The sequence below is a fragment of the Gigantopelta aegis genome, chromosome 9, assembly GCF_016097555.1.
Source record: "Gigantopelta aegis isolate Gae_Host chromosome 9, Gae_host_genome, whole genome shotgun sequence".
NCBI classification, from domain to species: Eukaryota; Metazoa; Mollusca; class Gastropoda; order Neomphalida; family Peltospiridae; genus Gigantopelta; species Gigantopelta aegis.
The window spans coordinates 68,281,357-68,306,985 of NC_054707.1; the positions used below are offsets into that span (position 1 = coordinate 68,281,357).

The following is a 25,629-nucleotide window of genomic DNA, read 5'->3' on the forward strand; positions in this document are numbered from 1 at the left end:
AAGTGGGATAACTCTTGGACAGAGTAGAGATAACTCTGACGACTTGTGATAATATTTTGGTTGGTTTCTTAATTAATAATGTTATAAGTTACAATTACACCAGTGTAAGGGTTGAGAGCACATGTTTACTGTGATACAAGAATGAATGGTGTCTTGTCACCAAAACCAATTAAGCTTCAGGTCAATTTGCACCGTATCACACCCCCCCCCCCCCCCCCCACCCCCCAAGGCAATATTTCAAATGTCGGTGTCACGAGTGTCATATGATAATGATAATTAGGAAAAATATCCGCCCGGTCCCCCCTTCCCCTAACCCTAACCCTAACCTTAACTCCAACCCTAGCCCCAACCCTAGCCCTAACCTTAACCCTAACCCTAACCCTAACCCTAACCCTAACCCTAACCCTCAACCCTAACTAAAAATAATAATGGAGGGGACCGGGCGGATATTATACCGATAATTATAACATATCTTACCTTAATTTCACTTAACATTATTAGATCAATTTTTGTCGTAAATCATATGGTAAAATTTGTATTCAAAAGCAGCAAGATGATTCCGCAATTTTCAAAGCAATGATACTTTCACATTGAACTCTTTTTCTAGCATTCTGAAAATGGAAGTCATTCACCCAATTTATTGTTAAATTTGCAGAGAGTAGTCAGAAACGGAGGTGGAAGGAAAATATTCACTTATGACTTTATGTTAGTCTGAGTACTCTGACTGATGCGTGATTGGTCTAGGATCGATACCGTCGGTGGACCCATTGGGCTTTTTCTTGTCCCAGCCAGTGCTCCACAACTGGTGCAACAAAGGCAGTGGTATGTACTATCCTGTCTGTGGGATGGTGCATATAAAAGATCCCTTGCTGCTAATCGAAAAGAGTAGCCCATGAAGTGGTGACAACAGGTTTTCTCTCTCAATATCTGTGTGGTCCTTAACCATATGTCTGACGCCATATAACTGTAAATAAAATGTGTTGTGTGAGTCGTTAAAACATTCCTTCCTTCCTTCCTTTGTGACTGTAAGAGAGCTAGACGGACATTTGGAAGGTTATGATGCTGTAATGTAAATGTCCATGTAGCTCTCTTACAATCAAAGTACTCGGGCAACTTAATGTTTGCCTTGCACTATGCAGACAGATGAAAAGTGACAGCATTAAAACATTGACCCCATGTTACAACTGTATAGGACTACCATACCTCCATCACAGTATACTCTACCATCACAATATACATTCCTCCATCACAGTATACTCTACCATCACAATATACACTCCTCCATCACAGTATACTCTACCATCACAATATACACTCCTCCATCACAGTATACTCCACCATCACAATATACACTCCTCCATCACAATATATACTCCTCCATCACAGTGTACTCTACCATCACAATATACATTCCTCCATCACAGTATACTCTACCAGTACAATATACACTTCTCCATCACAGTATACTCCACCATCATAATATATACTCCTCCATCACAGTATACTGTACCAGTACAATATACACTCCTCCATCACAGTATACTCCACCATCACAATATACACTCCTCCATCACAGTGTACTCTACCATCACAATATACACTCCTCCATCACAGTATACTCCACCATCACAATATACACTCCTCCATCACAGTATACTCTACCAGTACAATATACACTCCTCCATCACAGTATACTCTACCATCACAATATACACTCCTCCATCACAGTATACTCTACCATCACAGTATACGCCACCATCACAATATACACTCCACCATCACAATATACACTCCTCCATCACAGTATACTCTACCAGTACAATATACACTCCTCCATCACAGTATACTCCACCATCACAATATACACTCCTCCATTACAATATACTCTACCATCACAATATACATTCCTCCATCACAGTATATTCTACCATCACAATATACACTCCTCCATTACTGTATACTCTACCATCACAATATATGCTCCTCCATCACAGTATATTCTACCAGTACAATATACACTCCTCCATCACAGTATACTCTAGCATCACAATATACATTCCTCCATCACAGTATATTCTACCATCACAATATACACTCCTCCATCACAATATACACTCCTCCATCACAATATACACTCCTCCATCACAGTATACTCTACCATCACAATATACATCCCTCCATCACAGTATACTCCACCATCACAATATACATCCCTCCATTACACTATACACTCCACCATCACAATATACACTTCTCCATCACAGTATACTCTACCAGTACAATATACACTCCTCCATACAGTATACTCCACCATCACAATATACACTCCTCCATCACAGTATACTCTACCAGTACAATATACACTCCTCCATCACAGTATATTCTACCATCACAATATACACTCCTCCATTACAGTATACTCTACCAGTACAATATACATTCCTCCATCACAGTATATTCTACCATCACAATATACACTCCTCCATCACAGTATACTCTACCAGTACAATATACATCCCTCCATCACAGTATACTCTACCATCACAATATACATTCCTCCATCACAGTATACTCCACCATCACAATATACACTCCTCCATTACAGTATACTCTACCATCACAATATACATTCCTCCATCACAGTATACTCTACCAGTACAATATACACTCCTCCATCACAGTATATTCTACCATCACAATATACACTCCTCCATTACTGTATACTCTACCATCACAATATATGCTCCTCCATCACAGTATATTCTACCATTACAATATATGCTCCTCCATTACAGTATACTCTACCATCACAATATACACTCCTCCATCACAGTATACTCTACCATCACAGTATACTCCACCATCACAATATACACAATATACACTCCACCATCACAATATACACTCCTCCATCACAGTATACTCTACCAGTACAATATACACTCCTCCATCACAGTATACTCCACCATCACAATATACACTCCTCCATTACAGTATACTCCACCATCACAATATACACTCCTCCATCACAGTATACTCCACCATCACAATATACACTCCACCATCACAATATACACTCCTCCATCACAGTATACTCTACCAGTACAATATACACTCCTCCATCACAGTATACTCCACCATCACAATATACACTCCTCCATCACAGTATACTCCACCATCACAATATACACTCCATTACAGTATACTCTACCATCACAATATACATTCCTCCATCACAGTATACTCTACCAGTACAATATACACTCCTCCATCACAGTATATAATACCATCACAATATACACTCCTCCATTACTGTATACTCTACCATCACAATATATGCTCCTCCATCACAGTATATTCTACCATTACAATATATGCTCCTCCATTACAGTATACTCTACCATCACAATATATGCTCCTCCATCACAGTATATTCTACCATTACAATATATGCTCCTCCATTACAGTATACTCTACCATCACAATATACACTCCTCCATTACAGTATATTCTACCATCACAATATATGCTCCTCCATCACGGTATATTCTACCATTACAATATATGCTCCTCCATCACAATATATATATACTTTAAAATCACAATATACACTGCCATCACGGTATAGACTCCTCCATCACAGATGTAAGAATATGTGGTGCGGTGTATTTTTGAATGGAAATGACATCAAACTCGAATGACGTCATTTTGGATGTCCTTACATCAAAACAAACTAGGGCTTAACGTTTTTTGTTTTCTGAATGCTGGACAGCTTTCAGTGTCAAATTGCCATTGAAATGTTTTTATTCGATGACTATGAATGCATACATCAATTATGGAGTGTCACACAAGTACATTTGCTTAAATGTCAATAAACCTAGTGCCGTGACCTTGATTAATTTACATCTAATTTGCAAAGTTATCAAATTCTTAAAGTATGTGATCTTAAAAATATCACATACTTTGATTGCACTGGAAATGTAAGATATTATATGATAAATATATATATAAATATATATATATATATATATATATATATATATATATATATATATATATATATATATATACAGGGCTCGAAACTCCAAAAAGATATGGTGGCCCAAAAAATAATAATGGATATTGGCAAATTATAATAAGCGAACCACGAACCACAAGCAACATTTTAGTATGGAATAAATATATGCAATTCAAATATTAATAGTGGCTCATATGGTATAGCGCTAAAGAAGATATTATTTGGGCGACTAACGCCATTATTTTTAAATATTTAAGTGGCCCAAACGGGACATTGGTCGCATTTGGCAATCTGGCCACAGACCGTTTCGAGCCCTGATATATATATATATATATATATATATATATATATATATATATATATATATATATGGTTTCTGTGGAAAGTGCTTATAAAACGTACCATACTACTAATTGAGATGAGATCCTTATGTGGTAACTACATGTATTTTTGTGTTTTTTTCAAGATGTGTTTAAATATATGCTAGTCTTAGACACCAAAACATATATATGTTAGACATCTAAATTATGTGCTGGGGTGTTGTTAAACATTCCTTTTGATTCCTGTCATTTCTCCTAAATATTGTCATTTATCAAATACAGTAAAACCACTGTAAACCGGACACTCATGGGACCAACTAATATGTCCAGTATTAAGGGATGTCTGAACTAGAGAGGTTCTGTTATGTACTTGTATTTGGAAAGGGACTGAAAAAACATCCAGTTTACAGAGGGTCCAGTATTGAGGTGTTTCACTGTATAGTGTAGATATATACATGCTGGTAATAATAAGAGATTCTTTTTGTCATTACAGAAAATTTCTGTTTTAAAAAGTACAATTTACAAATGGCTGCTAGACATATTCCACACACTATGAGGAAGCTTATTGGCACTAAGCTGAGTCCAAACTTCAGAGAGGCGACGGCGATTGTTGAAGCTCCTGTACCTCAGCCAGGACCCAGTGAAGTTCTTGTCCACAACAGGTACGTAGGTATGTAGTTCTAATCATTAATAAATTAAAATTGGCATTTTCTTAATGATCATATTTTTGTTTTGGATGTTTCTTTTCATACATGTAACAATATCTAACTGAATAGTATTAAAAGGTGTCAAAAGACTGGATGTTTGGTTTGGTTTTATTTTCTTTAAAATCATAATTTTTGGTTTGTCTTGGATGTTTATTTTTATACTATGTAGTACATCAACTAAATGATATAAACAGTGTTTCTGCCAGAAAGAAATTTTTGGGTATGGCTCTATGGAATTGAATGCAACCACAGTCAAAAGGGAGATTTGGGGGGGGGGGGGGGGGGGGCTTCCCCAGAAAGATCATACAGTAATAATAAGAGTCAATAATTTTTTTCAAAAGGTTAACTCAAAAAAATTAAATCTGCAAACATATTTGGGTATGGTGCTATACCTGTTTACCCTCTGGCAGAAACCCCGATAAAAAGTGTCAAAAGGCTGACCATTTGATTTTGTTTAATTTTCCAGTTTACAATTGTAGCTCTGTTGTCACATATCCTGGCTTAGACAGCTTGCAGCATTAGACAGTGTTTCGGAACTGATTTGGTAATGGTACAGACAACATCAAGATTATATGCATATATGGATTATAATAATTATGTGATCTTTGACATAAATTTCAGATTTGTCGGGATAAATGCATCTGACATCAACTTCACTGCTGGGAGATATTTACCCTCTTTGGAGGCACCTTATGATGTTGGATTTGAGGTATGCATTTATATGATCTCATTACCTTCGATTATTTGTGATCTTACACATTACAAGTACAAGAAATATTCTCAATTCTGAATATGAATGAGTTTGGCTAATGTGTATAGTCAGATTTCATACTTCACCGATTTTGTGAAAAGGAATCAAAAGCCCTAGGTTGCATTATTTTAATTGAAATAATTTAGTGATATTATGTAGCCATGTCATAAAATTTGTAATGCTTATAAATAAGCCAAGTAGAATTCAGTTGTATATGGCTACCCAGAATATAGTTTTAATTACATTATCAAGGTACCGATATTTACTATTTATTATCTATGATTTACAGTTTCTGTTAGCATTGATTAGAATTCTTTTGCATGCTTTGACCACAATTTACAGTATATTTGCTTGTTTTGATTATGATTCTCAGTATGTTTGCTTGTTTTAACTACAATTTACACTAAATTAGCATGTTTTACCATGTCCAGGGACTGGGCGAAGTTGTGTCTGTAGGAGCAGACAGCAAGCTGAAGATTGGTCAACCGGTCATTTATGCAAAGTTTGGGGCTTTTGCCGACTATAAGGTGAAAACATTGATGTACTTTTGAAATTAGCCATTAACCAATTTAGCGGGGCCATACATGTAGCTAACCATGGTATAGGCTGAGTAATAAATTTAGTCTAATATATTAAATGAATTATTTTGAGCTGAATTTACAAAGCCTGTTAATATCATACATTTACAATGCTTAAACACTTGCTTTTAAGAAAACCAGGCTTTGTAACTTTGGCCATTTTATTTTTGTGATGAAGGACTATTTGTATGAAAGTTCATGGTTTCTAGATTATGGTAGCCCCACTCCCATGGCTAGTGATATTCAATGTTGGGCTAATCAGTAACTACTATTGCCGTGCTAGACGGCTAGTGGAATTTGTTTTTTTTAAGTCTATTAAGTCTATTTTGTAAATATGAATATCCTGCCCCCAACCCAACCCTCAATGTTAGTGTTTCTAAGCTCTATCTCCCTCTTTAGGTGACATATCTCATTATTGCTGTTATTTAGTAAAATTGTATTAACTTAAAGAAAAGTAGGGCTAGTGAATTTTTAATCATGGCTACATTTTTAAAATCACTGATCCCATGGCTAGTGGATTTTACAAAATTCTAGAAGTCCTGAAAGTTATTGCAGAGGAGTGATTTCCTGATTTTTCTGGAATTATTTAATCATGTATAATACATCTATGCAGGGTGGCCATGTCAGTAAGTTGGTTATTGTATTCATTACTGTTTACTGACATCCCAGTAGAAATAAAAACCAGCCATGTGGTGTTGGGTACAAATATATAATTTAATAGCTTAGTTTCTCAAAGTGACATTGTTGTGGAAGTAAGTAAATGTTTCAATGGCGTAGATAGCATGAGGCAGATGAGGCGCTTGCCTCGTCTGGAATTTCCTCAGATTTATTTTATTTTTCCCATGACACTGATATTTATTTTACAGGTCTGGGTTTGTTTCGGCGTTTTTTCCTCTCTGGCTACGCCCTAGTGTTTCATATGTTTCTGATGTGAGGAGCGGGTACAGGATGGCACTACCCCCCCCCCCCCCCCCCCCCCCCCCCCCCCCCCCCACACTTTACCCTTTATTTTATACAGCCGGCTCTGCTAATAGCTGAAATCTTCTGTTGCCTATGTTTATTGATTTGACATCATTAGAAATTAAATAATAATATGAATATCTGTGTATTACTTATTTTTAGGTGTATAATCAGCTGATCAGATTACCTTAATAGAGATGGATTAATAGTATATTGGATTCTTGGGAGGAAAATAAGGATTCTATGACACCATAATCTGACTTACACTGACTTGTTTGTGGACCACATTGATTGCGCGAGTCTCTTGGACCATTCCACATTTAGTGACTGATTAGCTTACCCATGTATCTAAATTACGTATTTACTCTTTTGCAGGTTGTATCCTCGAAATCGGTTATACCAGTACCATCTGCTAAACCAGAGTTCTTGTCACTCATTGTTAGTGGATTGACAGCTGCACTCAGTCTTGACAAGGTCAGTAATTTCTAAGAGTTAAAAGTTTGATTTGTTTAACAACGCCACTAGAGCACATTGATTTATTGACAATTGGTTATTTTTCACTCATAATCTTAGAGGAGACCCACAAGATTTTCCCATTAGTAGCAGAAGATTTGTTGTATGCACTTTCCCACAGACAGGACAGCACATTGGATCCTAAGATGCAAGCACTGCAGGTGAGGTCTCTGCAGGACTTAATTGACCCCTCGCCCCCCCCCCCCCCCCCCCCCCCTTTTTTGACCATAACCTTTAAGGGGAAATGTGATTATATTAACTGTCCTGTGTAAAAGGAGAGATCAGTCCTCACATTTGGACCCCCCCTTTCAGAAATCCTGCATCCGCGTCTAAGATCCCGCTCCCAGTAAACTGTAGATGAAAAAACATTGTTATAATATACCTGTTTAATATGTTTAGTTTTTTCACTATACACTATATTTAAAAAAAATATTTGTCGTTTATTTGACATTACTACATTTATATCTTCTTTTCTTTGATTCCAGATAGGTGAAATAAAAAAAGGAGAAAATGTCCTTGTCACAGGTATTTTAAATTACATTATTCAAATCACAGTGCAGTTATTTACTTTTATTGAATCGCTGTTATGAATTAAGCAAATATTGAGTTACAAATTGCAAACAAAAATTCGAGATGTGGCATTTTTGTTTTGTGTAATGACACCAATAGAAAAGAATGATATATTAATCATCGGCTATTGGAATGTACAGCATTTGGTAATTCTAACAAGTAGTCTTCAGAGGAAACCTGCTACATTTTTCACATTGGCAGCAATGGATCTCTTGTATGCATTTTCCCCACTGACAGGACAGCATAGTTGGTACAGTAAGAAACACAATCAGAGAATGAGTCCGCTGAGGGAGTTTGATCCTGTGACTAAAGCGCCTCGTACAAGTGCTCTACTGAGCTCTATCCAACCCTTGCTGTATTTTAACAAAACATGTAGAAAAACGTTCACACCCTGTCATAGTAGTCAATGGGTTCAGAGAAAAAGACAACCACTCTCCTTTCTGGGAAAATTGAAGTGACCATTCCCACATTACAGGTATATCAGGGTTCACACTCATCCGGGAAAGTGCTTTAAATAAACATTTTCACCATGGAAAGTGCTTAAAACTCCTGGAAAAATGAATTAATCTTGTGCAAAGTCATGGAATTTCTTTCTTTTTTATATTATTTTTAGGTAATGTATTACTCTTGGCAAAAGGTAAAAAAAAGTGCTGGAAAATGATCCAAAATAGTGCTTAAAAGTGTTGGAAAATGAAAATATTTGAAGTGTATGAACCCAGTTATAATATACTGAACCAAAAAAGAAACTTCCGATTTGTACATATAATATTTGTTGTGTTAAAGAATTCATTGTGTAATGAAATTATATAGGTAGTATTAGCCTTGAGCTGTATTATCAGGATTCATGAATTTTATCGATTATTTTTGCACTGTTAATCGTCGACAACGTGAAATTTAATTTGCACGTGCATGCATGGTCCGACATGTAGCGTGTAGTATTCGGTCAATTTGTTTTACTTCTCTTACTGACATTGTTGTCAAGTGAACGAAAACGCTTCAAAATTTAGAAAAAAATTTATGTTTTTTACATTGTAGCATTTTTAGTATGCCAAGAATACCCAATAATTTACGCGAACGGGCGATTGGCATGCTTGATGCTGGCATGTCGACAGAAGACATTGCAAGGCATGTTGGGAGTTCTAGTCGAGCGATACGAAATCTTCGCGTAAGATTTAGAACGACAGGAAGCACCAACGACTTTCCACGTCGTGGACATCCGCGTGTTACAACGCGTGGTCAAGACCGCTATATCATGAACACGCATTTGCGCAATCGATTCCAAACTGCCACTGCTACTGCTGCTAAATCACCTGGGCTTCATAATAACCGAATCAGTGGGCAAACTTTTCGTAATCATTTGCGGGAGAACGGTTTACATGCACGACGTCTTTACCTCGGATGCGTTTCAACGCAACGTCATCGTCCAAATCGTCTTAATTGGGCACATGTACACACTCGTTGGATACGGCGATGCTGTGATACCGTTCTTTTTTCAGATGAATCCAGATTTTCTTTACAACGTGGTGATGGCAGGGTGCGCGTCTACCGTAGGAGAAATGAACGCTATACTGACTGTTGTGTTCTTGAACGAGATCGTTTCGGGGGTGGGGGTTGTGTCATGGTCTGCGCAGCCATTGCCCATGGTTGTTGTTCACCACTAGTCGTCAATGATGGCAATTTAAATGCTCAACGTTACCACGATGACATTCTTGCTCATCACGTCATTCTTCTGTTCCATAACAACGCCAACATCTCGATTTTTCAACATGATAATGCCACCTCTCATACAGCTAGAGACACTGTAAATTTTCTTAGGACAAATAACATTGATTTCATTGATGACTGGCCTGCTAAAAGTCTTGATCTCAACCCCATCGAGCATGTCTGGATAGTCTGAACAGACGATTGAGGCGTCGTCCCAATCCGCTAACGTCAACGAACTTCGTCAAGCGCTTATTCAGGAATGGAACAATATTCCACAGGCAGAAATCAACACTTTAGTCAATTCTATGCGCCTGCGATGCACTGCAGTGGTCAATTCAAGAGGTGGTCATACCCACACTTGGTCAAAATTTCTCCCAGTTTCTGTTAACCTATGGCCATGATTTTTGCACCAAACGATGCATCATGGAACACTCTTTAAACGCATATATAACAATTATTCCCCCGGTTTGTTTTCATCAAGTTATGATCAAGCAAAGTTAGCGGAAGTTTCTTATTTTGTTCAGTATATATGAATGGTTTCTTCAACAGACTTTCATTTTTTTTAAAACACCAGCAGCTTGAATAATTGCAGTTTTTAAGGTGAGGAAAATCACACAGTTAAAGTGGAAGTGCTATATGTTTAAAGCGATATGTCTCACTCATTAGATTAAATTTAGGGGCACACAGAGGTGTGACCACACTTGTGGTCCTCACAAATGAAAGTATACTCCACCCCAAATACCAATGAGATCATAATTAGCAGGGCATTGACTAAATCTAATTCTTTAAAGACTAAGACTTTATGGACAGAACTGAGATCATTTGAACCATACATGTAGTTCTGATATCTGTTAAGCACAAAACCCCAATGCTTGTTGTGTCATAAACCCTTAATGTTATAATTGGTTGTTAGGTTGCCATTTCATGTTCCTTGCCAATAACTTTATCACTATTTGAAAGATAATTTTTCCCAGTGTAAAATGTTACTCATGTTAACTTTGAAGAATGAAACATCAATCAAATGTTGTTTTCTCTTTTCCACTCCCTAACAGCTGCAGCTGGTGGCACAGGACAATTTGCAGTAAGTAAGAGTTAAACAGTTCTATTAATTTCTAGATTATTCATTTTAAGCTTTTTACAGCTTATTTATTTTTTAAATTAAATTAATTAAAGAAACTTGTTGCAGTCAGCCCATCTTGGTTAATTCAGTGGTATTATGATCAGTTGAGCTATCATATTATTTTTGTATAACTCTTAAAAGTATGTTTTATGATTGTTCTTATTGAACAAACAACATGATGCCAAATGCTTTAAGTTACATAAAGATATTTTGTGATGTTTACTTTGTGTATTTGACTAGGTTCAGATAGCTAAAGAAGCTGGCTGTCATGTGATCGGAACATGCTCATCAGATGATAAAGTCAAGTTTTTACAGGTATCACGCTTTTCAAATTTACAAACATCACATTTTAAAATGAAATACATGTATTTGCACAGCTTAGTCTTAAACCTGTCTTAAAATTTGTACATGGTTATACGTAGTGGACCAGCCAGACACATGAAATAAATGTGATGGCATTTTAATGTTAAAGGCAGTCTCCCAAGCTAAATGTATTCCAGTTAAGCTTAATGATCAACATACGGGTGGATGACATTCGCAAAGATGTTTTAAATAAAACTTATTGGGTATTTAAAAAGTACACCCAAACAGAAATTTGTAAACCTAGTATGATCTGTTTTGTCTATGATAATTATTAGGCAGTGTAAAATATTTTTGGCTATTACATCTTTTTTACAATTAACAGACATTACCTATAACATTTTGCTAACATTATTAATTTGGGAAAATCTAATAGGTTTTTTGTTGTCAGAAATGGATATTTTGTGAAACTGAAGAGGTACATACCTCGCAAACTGTAGTCAGAGACTTTAAGGCTTAAAATTCTTCATTTGCTTGCAGCATGTAGAGTATTGGTCTGGATAAGTAGAATTTATAAATGATTGTTCAATTTGTATCTAGATTTAATTCAAATAAATTTCCATCTATTCACTTCATGGTGATTTGCAACATGTAGAGTATTGGTCTGGATAAGTAGAATTTATAAATGATTGTTCAATTTGTATCTAGATTTAATTCAAATAAATTTCCATCTATTCACTTCATGGTGATATGCAACATGTAGAGTATTGGTCTGGATAAGTAGAATTTATAAATGATTGTTCAATTTGTATCTAGATTTAATTCAAATAAATTTCCATCTATTCACTTCATGGTGATTTGCAACATGTAGAGTATTGGTCTGGATAAGTAGAATTTATAAATGATTGTTCAATTTGTATCTAGATTTAATTCAAATACATTTCCATCTATTCACTTCATGGTGATTTGCAACATGTAGAGTATTGGTCTGTATCAGTAGAATTTATAAATGATTGTTCAATTTGTATCTAGATTTAATTCAAATAAATGTCCATCTATTCACTTCATGGTGATTTGCAACATGTAGAGTATTGGTCTAGATAAGTAGAATTTATAAATGATTGTTCAATTTGTATCTAGATTTAAATAAAATAAATTTCCATCTATTCACTTCATGGTGATATGCAACATGTAGAGTATTGGTCTGGATAAGTAGAATTTATAAATGATTGTTCAATCTGTATATAGATTAAATAAAATAAATTTCCATCTATTCACTTCATGGTGATTTGCAACATGTAGAGTATTGGTCTGTGAAACTGAATAGGTACATACCTAGCAAACTTTGGTCAGAGGCTTTATTATGTAGAGTATTGGTCTGGATAAGTAGAATTTATAAATGATTGTTCAATTTGTATCTAGATTTAATTCAAATAAATTTCCATCTATTCACTTCATGGTGATTTGCAACATGTAGAGTATTGGTCTGTGAAACTGAATAGGTACATACCTAGCAAACTTTGGTCAGAAGCTTTATCATGTAGAGTATTGGTCTGGATAAGTAGAATTTATAAATGATTATTCAATTTGTATCTAGATTTAATTCAAATAAATTTTATTCTATTCAATTTATGGTGATCTGATTGGTTGAACAGTGAAATTAGTTTTTTTCATTTTTTATTTGTATGAATGAAAAAATACTTATGAATTCCTTTAGAAGAATGAGATATCTGCTAAATAATATTAGTAATGCATGTGTATTGTTTTACACCACACCAATCAAGTGCCACAAATGTAATACAAAACACAATGATATGATTGTAATAAATGATTTTGTTGTGATATGTATAAAGATTTGGATTTCCCTCCCAGATAACTATTGTACACCAATGTTGTCAATTTCACCAACAAGTAGGAATGTCTTACAGTAGCATGATTTTACAGAGCTGAGTGTAAAACAATATATTTAACACAGGTTATTTTTAACCATATTGATAAGAAAAGTAAAAAATTTGTTTTGTTTAATGACACCAGTAGAGCACATTGTTAAATTAATCACCGGCTATGGGATGTCAAACATTTGGTACTTCTGACACGTAGTCATCAGAGGAAACCTACTACATGTTTCCACTAGCAGCAAGGGATCTTTTTAATGTGCAATTTCCCATTTTCTTTTATGTTGTGCACTGGTTGTCCGAGAAAAACCCTAATCAGTTGAATGGATCCATCGAGATGGTTCGATCTTGCGACGCAAGCACCTCAGGCAAGCACTCAACTGACTGAGCTAAATCCCGCCCCCATATTGATAAGAATGATTGTAACTGTTGTAACATGGGAGAAAAAATATGAATATGAACAGCATAATTTATTGTAAACCATAGTGAATAATAATCTGCAGTCATAATAACCACTGTTTTGTAATTACAGACTATAGGCTGTGATCGGCCTGTCAATTATAACAAGGAGAGTCTTAAAGAAGTTCTTAAAATGGAATATCCAGTAAGTATTACACAAATTTGTCTATTTGTATTAACACTGCATTGTCTTTTATATTGATGAATATTATTACGTTTTCATTTAATTTCATTTATTTTTATTCTTAAATTAAGAAACAAAAATCTTAAAAGAAAAATGTTACTCTGTTGTTAAGTCTGTAATACCACTGTTATATTAATTATCAAAGAACTATTGTTGACTATAATTACTTGGCGCAAAAATTATTCATATAAGACAAAAAATTCTTTTGTCCAGTTTTTTAAGTGTTAAAGGGACAGACCTTAGTTTCAGCCTGTGAATATCGACACTAAGTTTAGTTAATCTACAAACCTGTAACACATTTGGATAAAGTTACAATTGAGAGAAACATGAGTCTGTAACTTTAAAATGGTGAAATACCCTCTAAAATAAACTAAAACTCGTCTACATAACTGTTACTTCTCAGACGCACGTGCATTTTTAAAAATATGAGAAATGCATTTTGTGATATTAAAAACACCAGGATGACTAAAAACACTAAATGTACACAAATTGATAATCTAAACCATAAAATCTAAGTAAAGTATGATTTCAGTTATCAAAAATGGCTTTAATAGTCAAAAATATTGCTTAGTGTTTAAAAACTAGGGTATGTCCCTTTAAATTTGAAGTACTCTGACAATTACAAACAAATGTGTTGTCTAACAACATAGGCCGTCTACATTGATGGTGGTTATTTATAAACATTCAATTCAAACTGTCCAGTAGACAAACTCCATTTGAGTATCATGTAGATGGAGGAAATTCCAGTCACTACCATTAGTCCTGACTTACTTTTTCACCTTTTTTTGTTTTTAGATTAAAATAAAATATTACTAAAAGAATTGTATGTCTTTTATTTTCCAGGATGGTGTGGATGTTGTGTATGAATCAGTGGGAGGAGAAATGTTTGATCTTTGTGTTAACAAGTAATGTCATATATTTGTGTTTCTACCTACCATAAAGTATTGGTGTAAAATGTCCTTTTTGATGCTACAAAACATAATGTAAAACAAAATTTTGGGCCAAGCCCATTTGTTACAAATCTCACAGAAGTAAGTGATAACCGTTTTTGCTGATACATTGTATATGCAAATAGAGGATACTCCTCGAATGTCTTGTGATATCATAATTTATCAGCACGAGTTGATAAAAGTATGAAATCCGGGGCTTGCCAAGGATTTTTATACTTTTATCAACGAGTGCTGATAAATTATGATATTACAAGACACGAGGGGAGTATTCTTTCATCATCCATTATCATTCTTTTCATTTGTGACAGTTGTAAACAATGTCAGTAATGTGGGTTGAATATCACTATATTTGGCTGCGGTAGACTTGTTAACTAGCAGAACGACAGTGGCGTGACATCACTAATGATAGGTGTAGCGCTGTAACATACACAGTGACGTAACAAAAAAAAGTGATATCTCCTAGGAGAATATCGCAGGAGATATCGCAAATTATAGTTCCATTGATATCTCCTACACAAGCCTTTAATAGATGATAAAAATAGATATAATTCAATGTTTTGCATGCATTAAGAAAGATGTTGTTAGTGAGGGAGAAATCAGTGCAGTGGCCTTACACCTCCTCATTGAGCCATTATAACAAGGTCTGGGTAGGAGCTGGTATTAGAGTGTGAAACGAGTATCTATTAGCCAAAAGACTAGTGATGTTCCAATAATCGATTATAATTATCAAAAATCGATTGGTTTGGCTCTACTGATGTTATGATCGATTTAAAAAATCCATAATCTATGGTGTGGGAAAATGTTAACTAATTGCACCTCCAGTTTAGATGATAGAACGGATGTAAATAGGTTGAGGTTGGGGTTTGCTTCCATGTGTCGATAAAGAATTTTTTTTTAAATAGTTAAATTATTAAACTAACTTATTAAAAAAGCCATTTATAATTTGTAGGGTCTAAATCCCAGTGAACCTCACAACGGGTGTATAGTCATTACTATTGAAATCCTTCTACACCATGTTCATATAATTATAACCGATGATCAGCAATGAAATTCCAACTGATTCCCAACACTACTTAAGACCGATGGCTTAGCCAATATGCCTCCTGTCCTGGACAAAGAAGCCGACAGACGTTGACACCTGCACCCATGACAGGCGTGCACTACAACAGCTTGTTATGAATATGTACGTAGAACCCTCTGACTTGACCTGATATGTCACTGTATGTCACTAAGGCCAGCATTTGATGGTGCACCTCGAAATATGATATGGAAGACAACAATTATCATTTAGAGCAAGGCAACCCATTCAGCTGTATGGCTGTATCTGATGTCAACAGGTTTAATGACTGACTGCTTCAACATATTATGCCATCAATGTGGGTGCTATTAAATGGTCATTGTTTTATTTAGTGTAATACATTTTTTATTATTATAGTGTTTCCAGAACTTTTGCAGATATTATATTATATACCTTCATTTAATACATGATTAAATATGTTCTGTTTTATTTTTCCATTGAAATGTAATACATCTGTTTTAATCTATTGGAATATCATTCAGACATTAGTTTCGTAATATGTATTCTTGTGTTCTTTTTGTGTAGTCTTGCAGTAAAAGGTAGACTGATTGTGATTGGGTTTATATCTGGGTACGAGAGTGCAACTGGATTCAAGCCTTCACGTACAGCAACATTACCAACAAAGGTATTTAATAATTTACCAAGAGTGTCTTTATTATTTAGATTTTAATGATGAAAATCACAGATAAACCCATTTATCAAAGCACCAAGTTAAAGGTACTTAGTCCGTTAAAAATAATTGACACCTACATGTATAGTCCGTCCCATCCTTTTATAAAAATGTTTTTTGTAAATAATTTCAGTTTGGTTTGTCGTAAGAAAAAAAGTAAAGGTTTTTTGGAAATAACAAAAAAAGACAGTTTTTGTGAGCAATTTAAAAAATAATCTGTTTAGAAATAAAGAAAAGTGTAATACATAGTAAAAAAACAGACACTTACAGCATAATGGCCACCATTTTTTTTATGGAATGGTATAGTCTTGCTTTATTGAGATAACTGACTATTTCTCTGTTGTGAAATGAGCCTATTGTGGGAAGACATTTAATTTCAGAGAATTCTTGTGTTATGTACCTGTTAAAATTACATCTTATTAAAATGTCAAGAGTTTTTACAGTTCAGAACACTTCGACTGATCACGAATATACATTTGTAACCTTTTATTTTCCTCCAAATAGTATTTGAATGTTTAATGCTGGAAATTGCTGGATTAATTAATGATTATTGACACAGAAGAAATAAATTTTGAATCACTAGATGTGAAGAAATTACTATTTCAAGTACTGCACATTGTTGTAAGAGAACCTAATATCTTTAAAGGCATATCACATTAGATTTCTGTAGAATTGTCCATATTTAATGTTTGCAGAGTTGACCATATTTGATTTTAATAGCATTGTCACTATTTGATTTTTGCAGTGTGTCCATATTCAGTTTGTTTTCAGAATTTGATTTGTAATAAAAACAACTAAACTTGTTTTGTTGTGGGGAGGGAAGATGGAGAATGTAACTATTTTTCCTAACCAAAATCAAGATGACTTTATTTTGCAATCAAAATGTTAAAGTTTGTTTTGTTTAACGATACCGCTAGAGCACATTGAATTATTAATCATCGGCTATTGTACGTCAAACATCTGGTAATTTTGACACAGTCATAGAGATGAAACCCGCTACATTTTTCCATTAGTAGCAAGGGATCTTTTATATGCACCATCCCACAGACAGGATAGCACATACCATGGCTTTTAATATACCAGTCGTGATGCACTGGCTAAAGCGAGAAATAGCCCAATAGGCCCACTGACGGGGATCGATCCTACACAGACCGTGTATCAAGCGAGTGTTTTACCACTGGGCTATGTCCTGCCCTCTCAATTAAAATGTGACAATTAAAAGACGGCTAGTTGCAAGATAACATGTTCAATCCTTTATCTCTGTATATCACTAACGACATACATTTATTCTTTACTTTAGCTTCTTTCAAAGTCGGCCAGTGTCCGTGGTTTCTTTCTCAATCATTTCTGGAATGACGCAGGTCCGGTCATGGCCAAACTTGTCCAGCAGGTTTTAGATGGTAAACTCCGAGTCAGCATTGACAAGGGTGAAAATACTAACCACGGACCCTTTACTGGACTGGATAAGATCCAGGATGCTGTGGATGTAAGATTTTGTTTCCAGAACTCTACCTGCTTGCAGATTATTGTTTTTGATAAATCCAGAAGTGTGAAAAATTGTTCTCTTCAAAAGGATGGGAAATTGCATTTTTAAAAATAATCAATATTTCACACCTTATGATATAATTTTATTTTAAAAACTAAAGACTGGGTTCATCCAGACTTCACTCACTAGATCCTCACATGTTCATATGGTTCTTAAGGTTGACAAATCTGTAACAGGCTACATAATGAACCATATTGCATTGGGTGTTTCATCAAAACTATAGTGACAAGAAATCTCAAAATAAGTAAAGTTGATAATGTGAAACATACCTAGAACTGTATATAAATGTGTTAAGGCTCATATGGCCTGGACGCGGTGAGTCTCGCTAAAAACATTGATATACATTAGTTTCAATGAGAGCATCTACTTGATGCATGCAATGCGAATATTTGAAAAATGCAATGAAATAATCATATATATGGTGTACATGTACAAAACGCAAGCCGCAGATGCATCAACGCAAAAAGTGAGAACACACCTATCCAGTCTATATTAGCCTTTAGTTAACAAGTGATTTGACCCTTTAACTTAACTATACATTTTTTTATGCTGTTTATTAAATAAATATCTTAACACATTTAACTCTTCTCTTTTTTTTCAAAGTAAAATTTATGTCAACAGCTTTTTTTCAATTAAAACTGGCCGTTCCAATTATGTTTTATATCTAATAGTGTTTATTGTGACATCATCAAAATATTCCTATGGTTGTTCTTTCTTTTCAGTACATGTATTCAAAACAAAACAAGGGCAAGGTCATTGTGGAACTGATATCAGAACAGAGCAAGTTGTGATAGAGAAATATTTAGCATTACAAGCTTGTATCAACTTGTAATCAGGAAGACGTAATTGTCTGGTGATTGTAACAATGAATATGTTGCAGTTGAATCTGCTACCTTGCTGTGATCAAGACAATGAAGAAATGTATGACCAGGAAATTGTCATAAATATATATAACAAATCACTTGATGAACAATGGGAACTGTAAATCTGAACACATGTAACTCGAACAAATGAGTGAAACATTGACAGCTAATCTGTGTTGTAATGTGCAGATTGTAATTAGCAAACATAATTATTGTTTAATTTCACCTCGGTACATTTTAAACTACGGCCATTTGGTGTCCAATGTAGTTGTTTCAACATTTGGTCAATAGAGAGAGAAAACCTGTTGCTACTACATCAGCTATTCTTACCAAAAAAATACAGGAATGGATCATTTATATGCACATTCTATCTAGACATCCTATAATTTAAACAAAAAGAGTGACGTTTTATTTTTCAAAGTAAAAACCTGAATTTGGGACTTTTATCTGATAATGATCAGGACTTCAGATTGTATCAAATTTAAGACAGTAAACATTGTGCCCAAAATACAAATTCTCCAAATAACCATGCACAAATTAAGTACAAATATGATGACTTTAGAAGATTTCACCTCAAAACCTGTGAAATGTTAAACTTTAATTAAATTAAAATACATGTAGCTTGAAATGCATTTCTGAATATCAACAACCTTTCTACAGCTTTTAATATACTACTCAAAAGAATTTAAGGGTCAAAAATTTATAACCAAATAAGTTTCAGAGTGTATTACATTGATGATGTAAACTACACCAAAAATTTAATTTATTGTTCCATATTTACAAAAAAACACAAATAAACGTCACTGCATACAAGAAAGTCACATGACATGCTGTCAAAGTTGAAGGTTGTCAAACATGGATTTTACACATTAGAACATTTGTTTAATAGTGTGTGAATCAACCCCTGGCGCGAATACACTCGACACATCGTTGCCTCATGCTGTTGATCAGACGTCTGAAGAACTCTTGGGGAATGGCCTGCCACTCTGCCATAAGAAGTTGACCCAGATCATGAAGGTTGGCCGGAGGGGCATGGTTATCCCGAACTCTCCTGCCTAATTCGTCCTAGGCGTGCTCTATTGGGGCCAAGTCAGGCGAATATGCTGGCCAATCCATCCTGGCGATACCTTGTTGTCTGAGAAAGTCAGTTACCACCCTGGCGCGGTGGGGTCTGGCATTGTCATCCTGCAGAACTGCCCCGCCGCCAATCTGCTGAAGGTCTGGGAGAACCAACGGCCGGATAATCTCATTCAGATAGCGGATTCCATTCAGATTGCCATCCACCACATAGAGGGGGGGGAGGGGGGGGGGTCCTGTGGTGGATAGAGATGCCGCACCACACCATGATGCTGCCACCACCGAACCGGTGACGTTGTCTAACGTTAACGTCAGCGAAGTGCTCCCCAGGACGTCTGTAGACACGAACCCGACCGTCGTTGAACTGGAGACTAAACCTGGACTCATCAGTGAACATCACTCGACCCCACTGAATACGTTGCCACCGCAGATGAAGTGTGCACCAGTGACGTCTGGCCGTTCTGTGACATGGTAGGAGTGGTGGTCGAACAGCCTGGCGATGGCAGCGTAGATTATTGGCTCTCAGACGATTGCGTATGGTTTGATCAGACACTCGAGTTCCAGTCGCAGTCCGCAGATTGTCACGTAATCGGCGTGCAGTGGTTGTGCGTTGACGTAGAGCCATATTGGTGATGTAGCGGTCCTCTCTATTTGTAGTGCTTCGGGGTCTTCCCGAACGTGGATGATTTCGAACAGAATTCGTTGCTTGGTACCGTTGCCACAGTCGGCCAACGACACTCTGACTGACACCAAGTCTCAGAGCAACATTTCTTTGGTATTGCCATCCTGAAGCCAAGCAATAGCCCTTCCTCGATCTTCGATAGTCAGTTGACGTCGTACCATTGTCAAATTTCGAGTGTGCACCGTACACGAACGCAAGCTCCAATTATACGGAAATTCAGCATTGGGAACATGGAATACACATGCAAAGCGTGCAAATGAAGCGCTTTGTGAAAAAGCAAGTTATGGGCACTTAGCAGACCTTTCGCTTTCGCCCTAATTTACGTGCAAATGTAAGCATGTTTTCGCCATTAGAACTAGTCGACAGTGTCAATGACAGTGGATTTTAATTCATTTATGGGTTGCTTAGACCCACTTTCGTCAAAATGGAACAATGCCATGCGTGGCATTATGGTCTAGCTAATATAATTGACATTCAGAAAATAATGTCGAAAATATCGTCTGACCCTTAAATTCTTTTGAGTAGTATATATAACCATTACTGTACTATAAAAACCTTGCCTCGCTGTTGTTTTGCTCAACCGGCCTTGGTTGCATCGTGGTTAAGCCATCAGACATAAGGCTGGTAGGTACAGGGTTCGCAGCCCGGTACCGTCTCCCACCCAGAGTTAGGTTTAACGACTCAATGGGTAGGTGTAAAACCACAACACCCTCTTTTCTCTCACTAACCATTAACAATTAACAACTAACCCACTGTCCTGGACAGGCAGCCCAAATAGCTGAGGTATGTGCCCAGGACAGCGTGCTTGAACCTTAATTGGATATAAGCATGAAAATAAGTTGAAATAAAATGTTGTGCCCAAATTAGAGAGATCTAAAGCCCTGACTGTTTTTGATCCAGTGATGCCAGTGTCGGTTCTAGAGAGAACAAGTGGAATAGGGAATTGCAGGGATTATATAAAGGATATATAGATTATATAGAGGATACGAGTTGATAAAAGTATGAAATCCGAGGCTTTATACTTTTATCAACAAGTGCTGATAAATTATGGTATCACAAGACACGGGGGGGGGGGGGGGGGGGGGGGGGGGGGGTATTCTTTTTATCATCCATTATGATTTTTTTCATTTGCGACAATTGTAAACAATGTCAGTAATGTTTGTGGTTTGAACCACTATCTAAATAACTGTAACAGTGGCCAGTAATATTTATTAAACTGAAATAGGTTTTACTTATGGATTGTCTGTTATTTCTTTTACGTTCATCGGGGTATGAACAAAAAAAATCATCCGCAAACTGTGAATCGGCGAAGCCGTTCTCACATAAGTTTGCGGATGATTTTTTTTGTTCATACCCAGATGAACGTAAAAGAAATAACAGACAATACTTATAATTAAATTTGAATCATACATGCTAATAATAACACTAAAACGTCATACTTTATTTTGAATTATTTTTTATCCATAAACAATAACGCTCATTAAGACAACTTGCCCATATAAAATGACGTCATCACATATGACGTTCCCTGACAACGTAATTTTTACGTTCATCGAAAAATGAACAAACTCCCGTTGCTACGTCTGGACCAATCGGATGACGTTACGTTGTAATGAATGTAACAGAAATTTAATTATAGATACATGAATATTTAACCTGAATGTGTACATGTATGAGTGGATATAGGAAAGTTGTGGCTAGTATAGTGTGAGTAATTAATTACTGTTAATTTTGTATACTACATCTATATTTATATAAAATCCATTTTTATTTCAAACTGTATTTTAAGATTTGTAATAAAAATTCATCAATCAAATGTCTTGTTTTTGGTTAAGAGACTAAATGGGGCTGGTATTATTGCATTTAATATCAGTAGGATAATGGATATCACCACCATACATAATACTGGATATAGTATTGAAAATTATATACATTATATAACATAATTATAGCACTCTCAGTTTTGTTGGTTCGATGTACCAGTGATCTTGGCTCAGAAAATTGTGCAAGCACCTAAATTAGGATCCCCATTAAAATTACGCTACATCTACTCTCATGTACTACCATTTGAAAAATAAAATAAAATTGAAACATCCACCGACATATAATTAAGATGTGACGCTACATGTTGAAGTTGACATAGAAACTGCATAACGCACGCACATTGTTTCTGCACTTCCTTGTCTCTCTTTTTGTTTACTTCATCCATCTTGCAGTTGCCGGACAAAGGAGTGTTACTGTACTATAATTATTCCCAGTCGGATCAAGGCAAGCCCGTATGAACGACATCTGAAGTAAGGGAGACGAAGTTTTTAGTGTGAGGGTGAGGGTGTGTGGGGCACAAACCAGATTTCTATCTTTATTTATATAGAGTAGGAAAAAAAGCCCACCGTGTATTTTTGTCCCCCCCCCCCCCCCCCCCACACACACACATACAGTGATATACCGGTTCCTACGGGCCTGCAAAAAGAGGGTGCTGGGAGGCGTATTTCAATGGTATTTTATATATGGACTTTTTCCGTAAAGTAACGAAACTAGCTGGAAACGTTACCATAAAAATTATGATAACAGTCCTTGGCGTGACCTCCAGCCCGCTATCGACCCTGGTGGCGCTGCTGGTGCTCTTTTGCACTAGCCAGCGCGGGCGGTTCCTCCTCCTACCCATCCGAAACCCTTTTCCTGTCCTGGACGAAGGAGCCTGCGCAAGTCGACATCTGCACCCATGACAGGCGTGCACTACAACAGCTTGCTCTCAATGTGCACGTAACGCCCTATGATCAGACCTGACCTGTCGTGACGTCAACAATAATTTGTCGTTTTAATAGGCTTATTGATGTCAAAGCGATACAACGTACATTCTTCTGGATATAGAAATTTGCGAACAGAATCGTCTTTTGACAAATATAAGCATATGTATTTTAAATGTGTATTAATGTAAAATATCTATGCATGGAATACTACTGGATCTAATGACGACAGTTAACTACTGCGCTGTTTGTAAAACAGTTTTTAGCAAGTGCTGAGTGGATAAATTGTATATTACACGAATAGGGGTAAGTGTTCAATAATTGTTTATCAGGACCGTTGAAGTCAGATGGGGGTGCGTAGGATTTTATATTGAGGGGTCACCGCATTGGACGGGAGAAGTGGAGGGGGGGGTGGGTGTGTGTGTGTGTGTGTGTGGGGGGGGGGTGACAAAGGAATGAATGGATATTTCACGACACCCCAACACGAACAATAGATTATAATACTTTGAAAGAATTCGTGTGCGTCAAAGGTCATGGTTACTTACCAATTATAAAGTATTATGTCAGATCTAGTGACTTCATTTATCATGGGGCGGGACGTGGCCCAGTGGTAAAGCACTCGCTTGATGCGCGGTCGGTTTAGGGTCGATCCCCGTCGGTGGCCCCATCGGGCTATTTCTCGTTCCAGTCAGTGCACCACGACTGGTGTAACAAAGGCCGTGGTATGTACTATTCTGTCTGTGGGATGGTACCTAGGGTATGGCAGTTATGGCACGTGCCCTGGCCGCCACTTGAAGGGACGCGCCACTGAGCAGTTTCCATTAAACTCGTTATCTAAAAGATGGGTGTCAGATGTTTGGACGGGCGCAATTTTAGTGCTTGCCATAGGCTCTATTTTCCATAGATGCGCCACTGTACGTGTCACAGATAAATGATTATCAGGTTAACTATACGTCACAGTGTAATCGATTTTTCATTGAATATATGGCATTGGTGACCTGGTCATCACCTAGGAGCTGCCAGTCGTATGTCTTGAAATTGTTAACACACATACATGTGTAAACAAGTATGTTATCAAAAATAACGAGTGATGTTCTCACCAACGAGTGTGTAAGAAAATGCATTTACATGCTTCATTATTTCATTAGTCTTGCAGAAGAGGCCAGGAAAAGTGGAGTGTATCTGGGCCTGAAGTATAACATGTGTCACTATAACAGAAATTAATATCTTGGGTGTCAGACCCGTACGCAGGGTGGGGGTGGGGGTGCGAGGGCTGCGTACGCACCCCCCATAGTCTGCCGAGGTCCGTCCGTGGATGTGTAAAAAAATAAAAATAGTCCGACGATGTGACAAATTTACTTCCCAGAATGCAGGAAAATGCATTTCCTGCATTCGAGATTTAAAAAACTTTCGGGGGGGGGGGGGGGGGGGGGGGGACATGCCCCCGGACCTCCTAGCAACTGCGGCCCCTTGGGCCGTCGATTACGCACCCACCCCCATATAAATTTCTGCGTACGGGCCTGAGTGTAGAGTTCATGAAAATATAAGATAACATTTTCTAAAGTTGGTGCGAACAAGATGGCGACCATCTTTCAATATGGCTGCCAGCCCATCATTAAAATCAAAAATATTTGTAATATTGTCAGACAATGGGTTGCCGAAAATTCAAAATGGCTGACTACAATAGCGGGGTTTTTTGGGTTTTTTTTTTTTGGGGGGGGGGGGGGGGGTTGGGGGGGGGGGGTGGTTGTATAAGAAAATCTCTTAATTTGTGTTGAAAGACACCTTTTATGTTAAATATTAAGTTGTTGATACGTTTAGTTAAAATATTTTGATGAAATACTAAAATAAAATATAATCCAAATATTTTAAATGTTTGTCTAAAATGATAAATCAAGATGAAGTACATATATAATCGTTGCTCATTGAGTAAGTAT

General features: G+C 36.5%; 1 protein-coding gene across 1 annotated transcript; it reads left to right on the forward strand.

Annotated features, from left to right (window-relative positions):
• Positions 1–13: 13 nt before the first annotated feature.
• Positions 14–19,836, forward strand: LOC121381434 (prostaglandin reductase-3-like). The gene is made up of 13 exons (XM_041510748.1): positions 14–59; positions 4,832–5,000; positions 5,667–5,754; positions 6,228–6,323; positions 7,710–7,808; positions 8,333–8,372; positions 11,174–11,202; positions 11,482–11,556; positions 13,969–14,040; positions 14,923–14,984; positions 16,633–16,732; positions 18,078–18,263; positions 19,046–19,836. The coding sequence occupies exons 2-13, from the start codon at positions 4,864–4,866 to the stop codon at positions 19,112–19,114; spliced, it is 1,053 nt and encodes a 350-aa protein (XP_041366682.1). The 5' UTR covers positions 14–59; positions 4,832–4,863; the 3' UTR covers positions 19,115–19,836.
• The last annotated feature ends 5,793 nt before the right edge of the window (positions 19,837–25,629 follow it).